Raw genomic sequence first — 18,112 nt, 5'->3', positions numbered from 1 at the left:
CTCGGGATTAAAAAGACTGGCTCATTGATACAAAACCTAAGTGGTTTATAAGCATGGTCAGGCTGGCAAAAATTGCCTTATGTATTTTGCCAGTAGAATCCCTTAATATGGGATCAGGCATGATACAAGTAAAAGGTGGGATGAGAGAGGGATCAGATAAAGACAAACCCAGCATGCATCATATTTTTATAGAGTAAACTGCTGAATTTTACATAATTATAACATACATACATAATAGCCAGATGCCTCTCATGAGACTATGCCAAAAGGGACTGCAATGTATGTGTGTATTGGGGGGGGGGGAGAGACAGAGAGAGAAGGGGACATGGATATTTCTTTTACTTTTGTTTTTGGTTGGGGGGGTTGGGGTAGAGGTGGAATTTGTCTAAAGGCCCTTCTACCCAAGAGCTTTTCACCAGTTCAGAAATCAGAGCCCATTTTGTCCAATCTCACAAAATAGGTTGTGTTCATTTATTGAGCTGATCTATTTCTGAGTCAGCTATAGACGTATTTGAATGCAGAGAAATATTGTTTTCTGCTTTGGCGTAGTTTGGCATAACTTAAAGGCAGGTTACTTTTTCATGGATTGGAACTCTTCCCCTATCCTTCCAACTCCTGTTTCAACGCAGCAGAGGAGTGGTGGCTTGGTTATTTTGCAGTGTCCCCTCTTAACAATGCTTTAAGTGGAAGTAAGGTAATTGTGGGTTGGCTTCAAATTACTGTTCAGAGATTAGAGAATAGAAATCCTGGTGATATGAAAGTGGCTTAAGTGGTCTTGTGTACAGATCCATTGGATATGTCTCTTCACGGAGACTTGTCCTGTGGAAGTTGACCCAAAGCACTGTGCTATTCCCATATCAAAAGCTCATCCAATATTGCACAGCAACATTCATGCGCAACACCTGGTTTCTTTTTAAGGGTCAAACTTTAGCTCAAGTTGCTTGTTGTATTCATCTAAGGTTTGGGTAATCATGGCTTATTAAATGAACCACAGTTATCTGGATTCACACAGTATAATAAGCCAAAATTGCAGTTCTTAAGCTAAGTATTGCATATTGCTTATTGTATGCCTTCCTTATAGTTTGATGCCATTGATTCATTTGATTTCAGTGGGAATCTCTCCAGAGAATGCACATCACAGTTTAGGATCATCTATAACTTTAAGGCATGGTGTTCAGTCCTAAGCATATTTGATTTTCAGTAAGTTGAAATGTGGGATATCAAAGTTATATTTTAACATCAGGATGTGGAATGGATGTCTGTGAATATGATCCTCTGTGGAGTTAGGCAGATGACTGATTTGACTGCATGAAAGTATTATCTCCATTACATAAGTCTTTGTGGATGTTCTCTTACATATTTTTCTCTCTATTACATTGTCTGAGAGAATTTAACATGGATATGGGCTGTGTATAATACTTGGGCGGGGGGAATCTTCCCATAAGCTCTTTTGTATCAAGAAATCAGAAAGATAAAGTTGAGTCACTTTGGTCAGGGAACACTTAGTCAGAGAGATAGCAAAACTTAAAATGAGAGGTGTCAGACTCCAGAAATACCTCCTCAACATCCCCACCCTATCAGCTTCACTCCAAAAATTCCCAGGAGATTGCCTGAGGCAAGAAGGAAGTCCAAGTTTCTTGTTATAATTTCTGTTACTTCCCCTTCTACAGCCTCCATTAGGCCTGGATGAAATGTGCTTGCCCAGAGAGGTTAAATGGCCTGGCTCTTTGTATCAAAAGACTTTCTATCTCACTTTTCACGTTGTTTGAAATACATGTATTTCCACATTGTGAAGGCCAACCCTGACTACCATGAATCCCTTTTCCCTGTCAGGCACTATTTTTCTGTGTCTTTTGGAAAACTTTCCTCCAATACTCAGTCAGCTCCAAATATATGGCTATGAATAATTCCGTTCTATTATTTGGGTTTGGGTCTAGGGTTTTAAGATATAGTGTTCTTGGGTACTTTTAACTGTTGCTTTTTAATTTCTTCTTTAGTTTTAATTATGTTTTGTACTGTGGACATTTTAGCATAATTTGATGACATTTCAATCACCAGAGTCTTTTAATTGCAGCTGGATCAATCAATCCTCTTGGTGGTATATTAATTTATCCTCAAAGGTAACAACACTCTTGAATTGAGTTCAGCTCTTGCTATTGGCATCTATGTAGGTTTCTTGCCAGTGTTACAAGGTAGTTTACCATTGCCTTTTTCTGATATTATTTTTTTAAATTTTCCAGTCTGGCTAACAGCCCTGGAATCCTGCTTAGCATCTGAGATCAGCAAAGGCCAGCTAGGTACTGTCAATATTGAGTACCAGTGTTGTCCATCTGTTTGTGAGTCAGAATGCTCTTATTCATGTACTGTGTGGCTTAAAAATTTATCCTCCTTACAGAGTCACATTACAATATTTTCTCACATTACAAATCACATTATAGTATGTTCTCTCTGTCACTGGGTTAGTTGCTACTGAGGTGTAGTGAGTAGACTTAACTTTTATTTTAACTTTTTCTATATGCAGGTGTTCTAACAGATAGGTAGAATTCATCTTTGTATTGGTTCCCCCCCCCAAAAAAAAATCTGTGTAACACATCATAATCAATATTGTAATTGTGTTATGTTTGTTTTGTTTTTAATTCTTTTGTGCTTACCTCTTGTGCTTTTTCTTTAGATGTTTTTGTTGTTTGCTCAGGCTATTCTCTCTGTATGTAGTCCCTTTTGTCTGCTTGAAGCACAAATATTGAGAATCAGTAATAACTAAAAAGAGATGTTTGTCTGGAGAGGCATCTAAACATTGTCTAGAGTGGTTATTTATTTATTATTTATTTATTTATTAAATTTGTATGCCACCCATCTCCCCCAACAGGTGACTCTGGGTGGCTCACAATTAAAACCAAAAACCCATAAACAATTAAAAAATATCACATAGATAATTAAAATTAATCCATTAAAATGACAAACTGTAAAACAAACCCTATACATGACTCACTTAAAAGAGCTGTGGCAATTTTGGAATTATATCTAAGATATGTGTATAAAAAAGGGAATGATTGTCTCACAGAATTCTGCGTCACAAGGCAACTGAATATTGTTAGTGATTCTGAGAGCATCTTCCTCTGTCAGCTTCATTTAAATGGCTCCCAGCAAATCTTAAGGCATAGGCAACTGTTGTGTTTGGGATTGTCATGGATCATTGGAATATGCCCATTGCAAGCACAACTATAGATTATTTTTGGGAGCTCTTGGACAACTGAAACAATGCCTTATCATAATTTTTTTTTAATAAGATGGTTCTGATGTGTATAAAAATAATAAGATGGTTCTGATGTGTATAAAAATAATAACAAATGTCTCAAAGTAAGTAAATCCCAATACGAGTTTCAGTCTTGAGGACCCTTGTCTGGGTCCAGAGAAGGAAGGAAGGAAGGAAGGAAGGAAGGAAGGAAGGAAGGAAGGAAGGAAGGAAGGAAGGAAGGAAGGAAGGAAGGAAGGAAAGAGGGAGGGAGGGAGGGAGGGAGGGAGGGAAGATGATAGATATTGAGAGTAGAGAGAGAGAGAGAGAGAGATAAAGAAGGCAATGGGAAGCCACTTCCATACTGTTGTCAAGAAGACTGTATCAGAGATCCCACCAAGGATCTAGTTCAATTCGAGGAAACCTATTAGCATTCAAGCTAAGTGACAATACTCACTGAGCTGTAGATACAACAAGGTGGTACGGATAAGAGTTATATTTGAATGTTCCTCCAACAACAAGAACCTGAATGTAATGAAGATTAGTCTAGAGCAATGTTTTTCAACCTTAGCAACTTTAAGATATATGGGACTTCAACTCCCAGAATTCCCCTGCCAGCATGGCTGGTTGGGGAATTCTGGGAGTTGAAGTCCACATATCTTAAAGTTAGCAAGGTTGAGAAACACTGGTCTAGAGCAAAGTTTCCAAATGTTGGCAACTTCCAGATGATCATGCTGGTTGAGGAATTTGGGGAGCTGAAGTGTACACATTTGGAAACTGCCAACATTTGGAAACACTGATCTAGAACATTTATACAGGTGAAACTGAAAAAATTAGAATATCGTGCAAATGTTCATTTATGTCAGTAAGGCAACTCAAAAGGTGAAACCAATATATGAGATAGACGCATTACATGCAAAGCGAGATATGTCAAGCCTTACTTTGGTATAATTGTGATGATTATGGCGTACAGCTTATGAAAACCCCAAATTCACAATCTCAGAAAATTAGAATATTACATGACATCAATAACACAAGGATTGGAAATAGAACAATATCGGACCTCTGCAAAGTATAAGCATACATATGTACTCAGTACTTGGTTTGAGCCCCTTTTGCGGCAATGACTGCCGCAATGCGGCGTGGCATGGATGCTATCAGCCTGTGGCACTGCTGAGATGTTATGGAAGACCAGGATGCTTCAATAGCGGCCTTCAGCTCCGCTGCATTGTTCGGTCTCATGTCTCTCATCTTTCTCTTGGCAATGCCCCATAGATCCTCTATGGGGTTCAGGTCAGGCGAGTTTGCTGGCCAATCAAGCACAATAATCCCATGGTCATTGAACCAGGATTTGGTACTTTTGGCAGTGTGGGCAGGTGCCAAGTCCTGCTGGAAAATGAAGTCAGCATCCCCATAAAGCTCGTCTGCGGAAGGAAGCATGAAGTGCTCCAAAATCTCCTGGTAGACGGCTGCATTGACCCTGGACTTAATGAAGCACAGTGGACCAACACCAGCAGATGACATGGCTCCCCAAATCAACACAGACTGTGGAAACTTCACACTGGACTTCAAGCATCGTGCATTGTGTGCCTCTCCATTCTTCCTCCAGACTCTGGGTCCTTGGTTCCCAACTGAGATGCAAAAGTTGCTCTCATCAGAAAAGAGGACTTTGGACCACTGGGCAACAGACCAGTTCTTTTTTTCTATAGCCCAGGTAAGACGCTTCTGACATGGTTTGTTGTTCAGGAGCGGCTTGACAAGAGGAATACGACATTTGAAGCCCATGTCCAGGATCCATCTGTGTGTGGTGGCTCTTGATGCACTAACTCCAGCCTCAGTCCACTCCTTGTGAAAGTCCCCAACACTTTTGAATGGCCTTTTCCTGACAATTCTCTCCAGGCTGCGGTCATCCCTGCTGCTTGTGCACCTTCTTCTTCCACACTTTTCCCTTCCACATAACCTTCTATTGATGTGCTTTGCTACAGCACTTTGGGAACATCCAACTTCTTTTGCAATTACCTTTTGGGGCTTTCCCTCCTTATGGAGGGTGTCAATGATGGTTTTCTGCACAACTGTCAGGTCAGCAGTCTTTCCCATGCTTGTGATTCCTACTGAACCAGCCTGAGAGACCATTTAAAGGCTCAGGAACCCTTTGCAGGTGTTATGGATTCATTAGCTGATTAGAGTGGGACACTTTGAGCCTAGAATATTGAACCTTTTCACACTATTCTAATTTTCTGAGATTGTGAATTTGGGGTTTTCATAAGCTGTACGCCATAATCATCACAATTATACCAAAGTAAGGCTTGACATATCTCGCTTTGCATGTAATGCGTCTATCTCATATATTGGTTTCACCTTTTGAGTTGCCTTACTGACATAAATGAACATTTGCACGATATTCTAATTTTTCGAGTTTCACCTGTATTTTGAATGCATTTAACAAGCTTACAGTTTGAAGTGCTCTAGCTCAAAAACAGTAATGTATCAAGTGTCCCTGAATTTCAAAATTCTATTTTTAAGTTGTATATATGGGGGTGGATGTTTGTGTCTGCATATGTGCACATATACAAGTGTAATTTTTGCTATTCTTGCCAGAATTTCACACACATATTTTAACCATTCTGTATTGCTGGCACTGGCTTTCCCATTAAGAACAAATATCCTGTTACCTTGAGGGTGAGGCAGAAACAGGGAGCTGTCGCCAAGTTGGAAAAACCCAGTTTGAGATAGGCTAAGCCATTCCAGGCTCACAGCCAAAAAACATGAGTAGATGCTTTGCACTGAAGTTGACATACCTTGTCCCCAGTATTGAGAATAATTCTGAATGCCAAATTTCACAGCTAAGACATGTCTAAATATCATCATGCCAATGTTTGATGGAGGAAAAGGAAGAATGCTAATAAATTGGCAGAGTCACTCAGTCTTGGCAATGTCTTAATGAAATGTCTGCCCACTGGGAGGCTTTCCTATACCACTTGGCAGTCATGTAACAAATGCAAATTTAATTAGGTTTTACATCAATCTGCATTTAAAGGGCCATTGTACCCATGTACTTTTATCTCTGCTTCCAAATAAATATGGCTATTGGATTTCAACCATCATTAGATAGATAGTATGGCTGTACAAAAATATGATTTAGCAATTCAGTTTAAAGGTGATTTAACTGAATCTTCTTTCCAAGTTGAATCCTGTAAATGAACTCCTGAATCAAGGTGTTTCATTGAATTGAATTGAATTGAATTGAATTGAATTGAATTGAATTGAATTGAATTGAATTGAATACATGCAAATCGATTAAGCGATTTTATGAATTCTGTAGATGAATTGCACATGTGTGCATTCACTGTTTATTATACACACACACACACATATACAGTGGTACCTCGGTTCACGAACGCTTCTGTTCACGAACAATTCGGTTCATGAACAGCTTTGGCCGCAAAATTTTGCCTCCGTTCGCAAACTCCGCATCGGGTTACGAACAGGATCCGCGGCCATTTTCCCTCCCATGACACGTGGTTGTGGCTTCCTGTAGGGAGGGGGACTCTCCGTCCAAGCAATATCCGCCTCCCCACCCGCCTTCCTGTCCTCCATGCCAGAAGTCGCGTCAAGTAAGGTTAGCATTCTCTCTCTTCATGCTGTATTTTGTTTCATATTTTTGCGGTTTAAAAAAAAAAAAACATATGGTTCAAAACAGATTAACCGTAATTACATTGAACCTTATGGGGAAATTTGATTCGGTTCACAACCAATTTGGTTCGCGACCAGAGTCGCGGAACGAATTAAGTTTGTGAACCGAGGTACCACTGTATATACATACACATGCGTGTATGCACACACACTCTCTCCCAATAAAAAATGCTTATCTTACAGGCATTCAGGGAGTGGGACATCTCTTGCATTGTGATTCTGTAGGCATAGGAGGTTTTGCACCCATAAAAGACAAAAGTGGCGCACAGCCCTGTCACAGTTTACAAACAGCAGCTTTACATTTTTCACAAACAGGAACCATGGAAATATCTTTCAGTGAACTAGATTAAGTTCATGGCAATTTATACCACAGTACTTTTAGATAAATCCTAAAACTAGTGCAGTATATATAGTAATCTAAAGTGTAAACTTTCCATTAATTCAATTCCTGGTGGAAGGTTTGAACTCCACAGAATAGGCTCTGGCTACGTATACCTGATGATCTGATGATAAGGATGAAAGCAATCCCATACTGCTCCTGGTGATCAATATGACAGGCTACATACTCTCTAAAAATAGTGAATTTGTTCCCCTACCCCAGCGGGGTGGAAGTCCTGTTAAAACCTCATACATGGGAATGTGACAATAATGTAACATGTACCTCTCTCTCTCTTGCTCTCTGAGAGCTTAAGGAAGGGTGGATTGTATGTAACATTCTGATAGTTCATATATGTAGAAGATGAATACTTGCAATGCAAATTTGCATTTTCCAAACCTGAAAGTCCTCTAGATACATGGACTAGATTTCACATCTAGAATCCCAGAGTTCTCAGCACTGACCACACTGGTTGAGGAATTCTGGGAGTTGGTCTACCCAACTAGAAAGTAACCAGGTTATAAAAGGCTGGTATTCTTCTTATACCTCAAGTCAGTTGAAGCAATTTAAACCCTTATAAATAAAAAAGCTTAATAACTATAAAACACTAAATCACATAGCTGGTTGAAAGTGAAACATTGTTAAGATGCTTGCACATTGTCATTTATAAGCATACTTGTACTCAGTACAAATATGCTCGTAAGTGACAATGTACAAGCTGTGCAAAAATCCTGTGCACACTTAGATGGGCTTCCAAGACCACACAAAGGATCTGCTGATTGCCACAAGAATTAGCACTGATCAATTCCATGGGGTCATTGGAATGAATGAACTTTTATAGAATTGTACTGTAGTATTGTCTTGGCAGAAAATGGAGAAAATGCCCCTTTGAACAGATTACCATGGTGGAGGTGAAGCATTTGCCATAACTTTTTCATCACTTAATAGCTGAATACCATCCTTCAGCTCTATACAGGTATAAAGGACCCTAATCTACTATCTGCTGCTCGGGTTGTTATTTGGCTCCAATAGAACTGAAAGCTTTAAAACAAAACAAAATAAAACAAAACGCTGGGGAACACAGGAAAGCCATTTCATTCTTGAGAGTTTGAACGAAAACTTTCAATGGTAAATAAATACATTTAACAGCTGAAGGTTTGATCCTCTTACCAGCCCCTCCTAGTGCTTCATTAGCTCCTTTATTTCTATAATCCATAGCTAAAATATGGTGCATTGTAAATGGGTGACATATTTTGGGAGGGGATGGATTTTTTGCTGTCAGTTATTTTGGCATTAACCTAGACCAGGCTGTTGACAGCAATTTAAGAACACTGATGGGAGTATTTAGCCAGGGAGGCAATTCTCATACGATCTAACATTGTTTATAGCCTCTTTGACCTCGTTGTAGCTATGGAAATGTAGGGAGCCTGTGAATCACTATCTAAGATTTGTGAAGGCAAACTAGCAATCAACAAATCAACTTCTCACTAGCAGGATTCTGTTCACCTTGGTGGAATTATTGTGGATTTCCTCTTTAGAAATGAGAGCAGAATACAGATAACGAACGAAACACCATTAATGGCCTTTTGAAAAGCAAATGCTCTAAATATTTGTGATGCCTCTTTTAAGTTGAGCTGGACTCCTAGAGTCTTGTAGGCAGCTCCTGGCAGTTTTCTCGGCAGTACAATAATATGAAGGTGGTTTGCCAGTGTCTTATTCTGGGATTTTCTTTTTTCCATCTTCCAAAACTTGGCTTTACAAGGTCAGGTAAGGTCAGATAAGGTCTAGTAGCACTTTGAATTCATGTGCAGTTTCCAGGCAGCAGGGCTGCATTCCCCAGCATAGTGACTACAAATGTATTAGGCCAAAACTCTCTTAGTTGAGGATGGAATCCATTTTGACCTAGTGATAAGATGGCTCAATATGTTTCTATGCCAGACCCCCAGGAAATCTACCAGGACTGGAGGATACTGGGGACTCTAAAAAACACTCTGGAAGAAATCACTGGCAAAGAGATTCCATATTTCTGCCAAGAAAACACCATGGATATATCCACATAGGCATCAGAAGTCAGGCTTGATTTGAGGGATGCTAACCTTTACCTATCAGTTGTTAACATCGACCACCTTACATATGGACAGTTTTGGTTAGTCTGGTTTAACAGTGTCTCTTTTCTCTCTGGATGCAGAGAGATGTAAACTGAGACAATTAGAGAAAAGCCTGGTATCCATAGGCTCCAGGTATTAATAAATCAAAATAACCAACGATCTTGGCTTACTGATTGTACTGGACCCTATGCAGATCAAACTCCATGCAAAAGAGTGAGATTGGGTTCAGTGGAATGGCTGCTAACTGCAAACATCTGTTGGAACTTTTATACAGAACTTGTTCATGTGTTAACTGCATATATATGGATGTTGTCTGGGCAAATACTGTTTTACCTCCTATAAGCCTTCTCTGCAGAAGATCCCATTAACATTACGGGACAAAATGATCCATTGCAGGGCACACACCTGCTTTCATGCTTTGGTTATGGCTTGTTTTTAAAAGAAATCTACACCTTTTTACTGTTCTTAATTATATTTTTAATCTGTCCAATAACCAATTCCTATGTATTATATTATATTATATTATATTATATTATATTATATTATATTATATTATATTATATTATATTAATTATAATATATTGAGGCTTTTAAATAAGAAGATAAAAACTAATACAAACTAATATAAAGTAAGGAATAAAAAAGAGAAACAAAGAAGTCAAAGAGAAAGCAAAAATGCAAGAAAGGAAAAAAAGTTAAAGAAAAATAGAAAAGAAATTTAAAAAATACAAAGAAGTGGCTTCCGATATTCATCACAGCAGTTATAAATACAATTCCAATAACCAGTTCCTCTGTGCAGATCACAAAGTGATTAACTGAATTTTTCTAAAGACATTTAAAATGAGATTAAAAATAATAAATCAATAACATGTAATCAGTACATCACACAGGGAACATGACATCTATTATTCCTGCATCAAGAAGGGGAATCAGATTGAATATGGAACTATGAAAGTTATTAAAATACCTGAAAGAAGCAACATTTGGCCACCAAAACAATGGCTTTGTGAGGAGCTCATTCCATAAATTGGACCCCATAATTGGGAACCCCCTTCCACTCATTTGGCAGAGGCACCCAGAGGAAAGCCTACACAGATACAAGGGGAATATCTAAGGAAAGCAGTCCCTTAGGCAATGGGCTGCATTTTTTCTTAAGCCAAGAGATCTTAATGTGACAAGGACTGATGAAGTCTAAAGATCCCTTGTTCTCATGGCCTTTGTAAGATGTAAGACTTACTTATTAGTCAACAGCAGATTCCCTTTCAGAATGTCTTGTGTGATCATTGTTGTAAATGTTCCTTATGGTACTGCTACATTGTTGTTGTTGTTGCTGTTTTTCTTTGCAGAAAGAATGTGCTAACTTCATCAAGGTGCTTAAAGCTTATAACCAGACTCATTTGTATGTTTGTGGAACTGGAGCTTTTCATCCTACGTGCACATACATTGAAGTTGGAGGACATCCTGAGGTAAGGACGCCTAAATTCAGTCTCTCTCTCTTTTTTTTTTTTTAAGTTAGTGGCTTTTAGCCATGACTTTGATTGATTACTGGCAAATGTACACTCCAGTTCATTGCTGTTCATTCTACCAGTGTGGGATCATGGTGGAGCTGCTGGACATGGCATGGAAGCTCATTGGTTGACTTTGGGACAGTCACCTTCTCCCAAGCCCCACTTACCTCCCAGGGTGGTGGTTGTATTAAAATGAAAGAGAACCTCCATAAAAGCAGCACTGAGCTCTCAGATAAAATCTAACAGATAATATTTGTTTGTTTGTTTGTTTGTTTGAATTTATTAGCCGCCCAGCTCCAATGGACTGCTGAAATAATAACAACAATAATGTAGTAGTGAAGTGTTTTATGTTAGGCTTGGTGAAACTATACCTGTTTCACATAGTTTGTGGTTTGACCAAAGTTCAGTGCCTTCAAGTCCCATGCAAGCAATTTAAGCATATTTATAACCTTGGCAATGAAAGTTTGTCCATGGTTGAACTGCACCCATGAGACAATTTTCTTATATCAGATTTAATGTCTGTAGGTAGAACTCATTAAAAAGTCTCACCCCTATCTGGTTTACCAAACTGGCTGTTCATTTTCCTGTTTCTGTTTAATACATAGCTATTTGAGCATACCGCATGATCAAGTATCTTTATTCTTTTGCCAGTGTGCTTGCTGCTATCCTGTCCAGATTTAAGTCTATGCCTTAAATGCTATCCCATTTAAGGCATAGACAGCACTCTCCAAGGAAGCACCCCCCGCCTTTTGTTTGCCTGTTGATCTCAGCATAGACACCAAGATATTGATACAGGTGGAAGGAGCATTCTACCGCTGTGCTCAGGTTTCAGAGGTTTTTCTGCAGGAGAACTTGAGCATGGTAGCACTTGTTCTTCTGCTGAGCACTTTTTGGACTGGCAATACCAAAATATAGCCAAATATCCTCTCCATAACCATAAGGAAGGATTCTGTCCAGAGTTGGCTCATAATCTGTCCAGTTGAACATAATCTGTCCAATTAAAAGATAACAAATATAAAAATATGAAATATAACAAAAATATTTAAAAATCTTCAAGTCAAACTAGTTCTTGGTGATTTTATGTCCATGTAATATTCTCGGTGACATTACAAATATGGCTTATTGCCTTCTTCTATTTTTGAACTTCCCAGTCTAACTTAAAGCCCTGGTATTTCCTGGTACTTTCCCTCTGAGATACTAACCAGGTTTGATCCTACTTAGGGTTTGTTTTTGTATTTTGAGCTAAGTCAAGGATACTCAGTGTTGTCACCTAACTGGGTAGCTACTACTATAGTTCCATTCTATTCTGCAGTAGGCAGACTCCAGCTCAACAACTGGGTTTAGTTCTGGGCTCCAGATCTTAAGAAAATTCAGAGAAAACTGAAGTAGATGATGAAAGAGATAGAGGATGAGTAGGGACTGGGTACATTTATTTTCTGATGAGGAGAGCTTGAGCAAACTCCCTCCAGGTATGTTTAGACAATTAGAAAACTAAGGAGGGATATGATCACTTTTTCCAGGAACTTGAAGGGGTATCACACAAAAAAGTCTCTGTCATCCTGGAATGCAGGAGACAGAATAATGGGCCTTAGTGATAGGAAGGAGCCTCTGGGAAGGAAGGGATTTAGGAAAATCCTCCAACCAATAAGAGCAGTTTAATGGCAGAGCCAATGACCAAGGAAGGTGGTGAGATCTTTCTGTGTCAGGATAAAAGCTGAACATCCTTGATATCAATCAAGAAAGCTTTACTTGGATTTCTCCACAGAATAAAAACTTGGACTCTGTGGCCTAAATGGCATATCCACTTCAATAATTCTGTAGCTATATCAAATAAATAAAATGGTTCTAACAGTGCAAAAAGGCTGTGGCCTTGAGTATTCTGGCTTATCACAACTCAGCTGCCTCATGTTGCTGAATTATTCTTGGTCCTCGCAACAGAAATGTCTGGATCTGTTTATTTAGCATGTAATTCAAAATAAGAACTCCATTTTCTTAGTCTTTTAACAAGCCACAGACAAGCTCTGGTGTATTAAACTGTCATTATTGTCAGGGGAATTAAATAGGAGATGGAAAGTTTGCACAATAGCTCATACCACTAAGTCATAAGCATATAAAAATTAGTATTAACTCATAAAAACAGTTATGACTAAAAAAAAAGTAAGGTTTTTGCTTTCCTCCCATGTAATATTTGCAGCTATGGCTTCAAGAATATTTCAAATTCTATATTAGTTGATCTTTTATTGGAAGGCTTGCCATTCAATTTATGGAGTTGTTTTTCAGCCAATCAATATAGTGCATTTACTTACTAAGATATCAGCAGCCATCTTATGGACTTGACATTCAAGACTGCAAACTCACACCTTGTGTTAGTTGGGCGGCTATATAAATATGATAAATAAATAAAACAGATTACTGTCTAGCAGAAAAATTAACATATTAAAAGCTGTGAAGACTATTTTCCCCTCATTTATATATGTAATTAAAAAAAAATACTATTATTTTTTTAAAACTTCTTTCCCCAGGCCTCTTGATTTCTAGGTATAGGGTTTTATCTGAAAATTTAGCATAAGTTCTTGTTATATGCTTGATTGCTTTACTTCAACATGTATTTGTCAATTATCAATTGTGCCTAGACCATACAAACTCACACACCCACACACCACTTGAGTATGTCACTGCTGGCTGCATCAAACAGAATTTTGTTTCCTGTGCTCCGTTTGGGAACTGGGAGACATATTAATTAACTTAGCTCCTTAACATGCACATCAGTCACTGGTAGAATGTCTGCCAAGATTTTTGATGGATAGATGGCAAACTGAGATAATTTACTTTTATAGTTTTATGAGAATCCAGGATAACCTGTATATATAATCAGTGTTGTATTCACTGTAGAGATGTGTGTGCTTTTGTGGTTAAGGTTTTAGGCTTGGATCAATGATCCTCATGGTCAAGTTCACCCTCACCCACACTGGCCAACCATTTCTTTTCATGTCAACCACCCTCACAGGGATGCTGTTATGTGAGAAAATAGGAAAAGAAAGCTCCTGAATGAAAGGCTTTATTTAGTTGTTTATTTATTTATCTATCAAATTTACATAGCCGCCCATCTCACAAATGTGACTCTGGGCAGTGTATAATAAAACAAACAATACAAGTTTAAAATAACTGTTAAAAACAATTCAACAAATATAAATAAGACCACATGTGAGAGAATATATAAATCCAATAAATGAATATATGAATGCTGATAATTAATCAACAATTTATGGAAATAAATATTAGAGAAGAGAAACTTTTTTTTCCATCAGAAGGAATTCTTCAGTAGAACAGCATTACATTATGCATGAAGACTTACTCCTGCATCTTTAATTTTATCCGTATTGTTTAGTTTGGAAGGGTTCTTTCTCTTAAGATTGGATTAAGTAATTGGTCAGAAGTTTGCAAATTATTTTAATACAGCACAAAAATAGTGTGAGTTTCTCCTAATTCCTATTGGCAATTTTTCCTCCGACATACATCTTTTAGCAGTTCCCATAATTTAATTCATTTCATTCATTCCCATAAATCTTTGAATCAGGTCTGGATCTTTCTGAATGTATTAAAAGTTGTATTCATCACTTCAAATATCCAGTGTAAAAATGAAAACACAGCTCACACAAACTATTGTTGCAAAATATCTCTCTCCTTGCATCAGTTTTGTGCAGTTGCGTTAAGTGGGATATCTGTACATAACACAAGCTGATTAAATTATACATAAGGAAGCTTGTGCTTTTCTACATACTGAAGCTGTTTCTAGCAATGAAACTGGAAAAGTATCACTGTGCCTGACAAGATAAATTATATGTCATTAAATAAACCCCATGACATTCATCAGCTTTGAAAAGCCTTTTTGGAAATTCACATATTTCAGAATTATAGATTGCTTAAAGAAAGCTGAGGTGGCATGTATTCAGTTATATTCCAGTTTTAGCAAGTAAATGATGCCAGTGTTAATTCTGCTGTTCACAAAGGACTGAACTTGAAATATGAAAAAGCAGTAATAGAAAAAAGAGCTTGATTGCATGCAAGATAAATGAAGTCTTTTTACCCTGGGGAACTTTGGGATTTTTTAGCAACTTCTTTTAATTTGAGGTAGAAATTCTCAGTAACACGTTTTACTATTTGCCCAACTTTTTCCAAAGAGCCTTCAAAAGATGACATGAAAGTTCTGTCTGCACTGGCAAGTTTGTACATGTGTGCATTCAGTCAATGGATAAAGAACACACCCATCCGAACTAGTGGCTGTATAGATTGAAATGGCAGTTTTGAATGAAAACAGATAAAGTATTCAGTATAACTCACCACAAGAGTGTCCTCAGGGTGTGGTCAACAAAAGTCAGCATGTCAGCCCCAGTGGTGCAGTCAAAGCTCTGCTTGCTTTTTCTGTAGCCACATTGCAGCTTACTTCTTGACTTTTTTGACTGTACCCTGCAGACACCCCTGTCTCACCGCCACCAGTTCCAATGAGCTGAAAGTTTTAGTCTATATGGGTTGCTGCCTGGCCTCTGCTAATTTGTAAGACAGGCTGCAGTGCTCACAGAATTAGCTTGGGCTGGGATACCATTTATATCCAGGCATATATGAAAAAAATGCTTTCTTCTGCAGGATTCCCGCCACCCACACTAAAATCTTCCAAGGAGGCTGGCTTGGGAGGTGATCTTTTTTCCATGGTTGCCTGCATGATTTTTAATTTTTATAGAATTTAATTATATTTTATTTTTCTCTTTGTGTTTGTGTGCCTCTTTGAGTCTGTCTTGACTCCTGGCAATTACATCCATGCAGCTTTCTAAGCAGCATTTTCAGAAGTCATATTCCCAAATATCTGTGGAATATAGTCTATATAAATGTGATGAATGAATGAATGAATGAATGAATGAATGAATGAATGAATGAATGAATTCCATATTTGCAACTTAGCAAAGCCCATCATTTATAGCAGATGTTATATGTTTTGATGTCACATCCTGAATTGCTTTTATCAGAAATCAAATGTTCTATGAGAAATATACGTTTAAGAAAGATCAACCAAAATTCATATATGCAACTTTGATAAAGTACGCAGAACGATTTAGAAGCTGTTTGTAAACATTGGAATGCGTTTCTGTGTGCATGAGAAAGACAAAGAGGAAGAGAAAGAGAGGGAGGGTCTCTTGAAGGGATTACAAGGAAAATGTGGAAGTTGGCAAAGTCAGGAACAAATCCATTAAGAATAAAATGCATTTGTTTAGTCAGGCTGTCTGGATCAAATTCTGAGTTTATACTACCAGCTCATGCACATGCAGTGTTGGTATCTGGGAGCATCCGACAGACTGCCAAGACAGTCTGTTTTAGCCTTGGAAAGCCAAAAATCTGATAGCAAATTACTGCAGTATTATCTCTTTGACAGTATTCAGCACTCAGTGTATCCATACTTCCTTTAGGCAAGCCACGTCTGTGGAACAAAGAATACTATTTAATATCTTTTATTGTAAGCATTTTTCTCTGCTTGTCAGCCAAAGAGAATGTAAGAATGGCTTTCATTCAATCAATGAAATAAGGAAAAATCCTCCCCTGAGTTCAGAATTTTAGAAGACTTATTAAAAGGAAAAAAGCAACTGAGCATCAGTTCTTAAAGCATAATAAATAGTCTTATATAATGATCATCTAGACATGATTCAGAGAGAGGAACATCCTGGTGAAGGTAGTCTTTTAGGAGGGGTTGGAAGGGAAAGATGTTAACAATTCTGAGATAATGTTGGATTCTATTATTACACCCCCAAAATAGTTATATGTTTAGCCATATTAGCTCTAGGAATAGCTTTTTTGACTTTGAAAATAGAAAGTATCTCCCAATGTAGTATAAGCATGTAGAAAAATAACATCCATTTTGAATCTATGAAGTCCATGGAATGGAATTCTATATTGATCCCTTTTTTGGAGTATATATTACGCTCCACTTCCCCATTGCTAAGCCTTACTTGTAGATCATGACTACAAAGTTATATACAGCCTGCCACAGCTGAATGACTTCTGTAAATGAGAAACCAAAACTGGGCAACTTATTTATTAAGTTCAAAGGAATAAGCTCTAGCACTGTGGGAAAACTTTTATTCAGCCGGAGGAGGAGGAGGAGGAGAGGGAGGGAGGGAGGGAGGGAGGGAGGGAGGGAGGGAGGGAGGGAGGGAGGGAGGATGGACACTGCCATGAAAGCAACAGTTCAGAAAGGGTCCGGTAGCACCTTTTCTGACTAACAAATTTTATTAAAATGAATCAGCTTTGTGAGCAACAGCTCGCATCAGACGCCTAGAGCAGCTAGACTGATACAGGATTTAAATGGGAGGGAATTTGAGGAAGGGAGAGGAAGACAGGTTGGTTATACAGATGCAGGTGACATGTGAGCCAAATTACAAGTACCTTATCAATTAAGAATTGTAATGCCATGAAAGCAAATTCATATGTAGGGATACACTCATGATTTCTTTTCTGTTTTGGCCATGCATTGTGCTGAGGTTGCTTTAATCTTTGCTTCCCTGACTCCCAGAATAAAAAATGGTTCATAGATAATAATAACTACATAATAAAAGGGCAGAGAACTGATGATGAAAGCAATTCTTGGCTATTGTTGTAAAAAAAAACCCTGCCTAATACTGTTCCCTGCAGATATTCTTTTCCCTCTCATTCCTTGCCTTCTTTAATGCACCATAGTAACCAAGAGGGAAGAAATTAACACTGTCTAGTTCCTTCCTTTCTCTGTGTCGCTTTCTTACACACACAAACACACACATTAAAATGTAGCTTTTTTTCCCCTGTAAATGGAGCAGGATGGAAGCTTCTCGTCACAAGCGTCCATATGACACACAACAATTCATAGCTTAGGTACTAAATATTTATCCTGCCAGTTAAAGAATGCTTAGCATTTCTTACCTTGGGTGGGTGGGTGGGTCTGTGCACACGTGCACCTTTGAGTCAGTGTCAACTCCTGGTGACTGCCTGGACAAGTCCCTACAGTTTTCTTGGCAATGTTTTTGGAAGTGGTTTGCCACTGCCTCCTTCCTAAGGCTGAGAGAGAGGGACTGGCCCAAATTCACCCAACTGGCTTCATGCCCAAGGGGGGTCTAGAACTCACCATCTCCTGGCTTCTAGCCTGGTGCCTTAACCACTACACCAAATGAATATT

The 18,112-nt window shown here is 38.3% G+C and overlaps 1 protein-coding gene across 2 annotated transcripts in view; it reads left to right on the top strand.

Annotated features, from left to right (window-relative positions):
• Positions 1-18,112, top strand: part of SEMA3A (semaphorin 3A) — a 191,895-nt gene that overhangs the window by 79,761 nt on the left and 94,022 nt on the right. For both annotated transcript variants that reach the window (XM_088134821.1, XM_088134822.1), the window contains exon 4: positions 10,756-10,875. In XM_088134821.1, coding sequence (XP_087990947.1) covers positions 10,756-10,875 — 120 coding nt within the window. The remainder of the gene's footprint in view (positions 1-10,755; positions 10,876-18,112) is intronic.

This window comes from Python bivittatus, unplaced genomic scaffold (assembly GCF_059951505.1).
Source record: "Python bivittatus isolate LINGU-HERP-01145 unplaced genomic scaffold, Pbiv_v1 ctg000120_np1212, whole genome shotgun sequence".
In the NCBI taxonomy this organism is placed as follows: domain Eukaryota; kingdom Metazoa; phylum Chordata; class Lepidosauria; order Squamata; family Pythonidae; genus Python; species Python bivittatus.
This window is presented reverse-complemented; position numbering and strand designations above follow the sequence as displayed.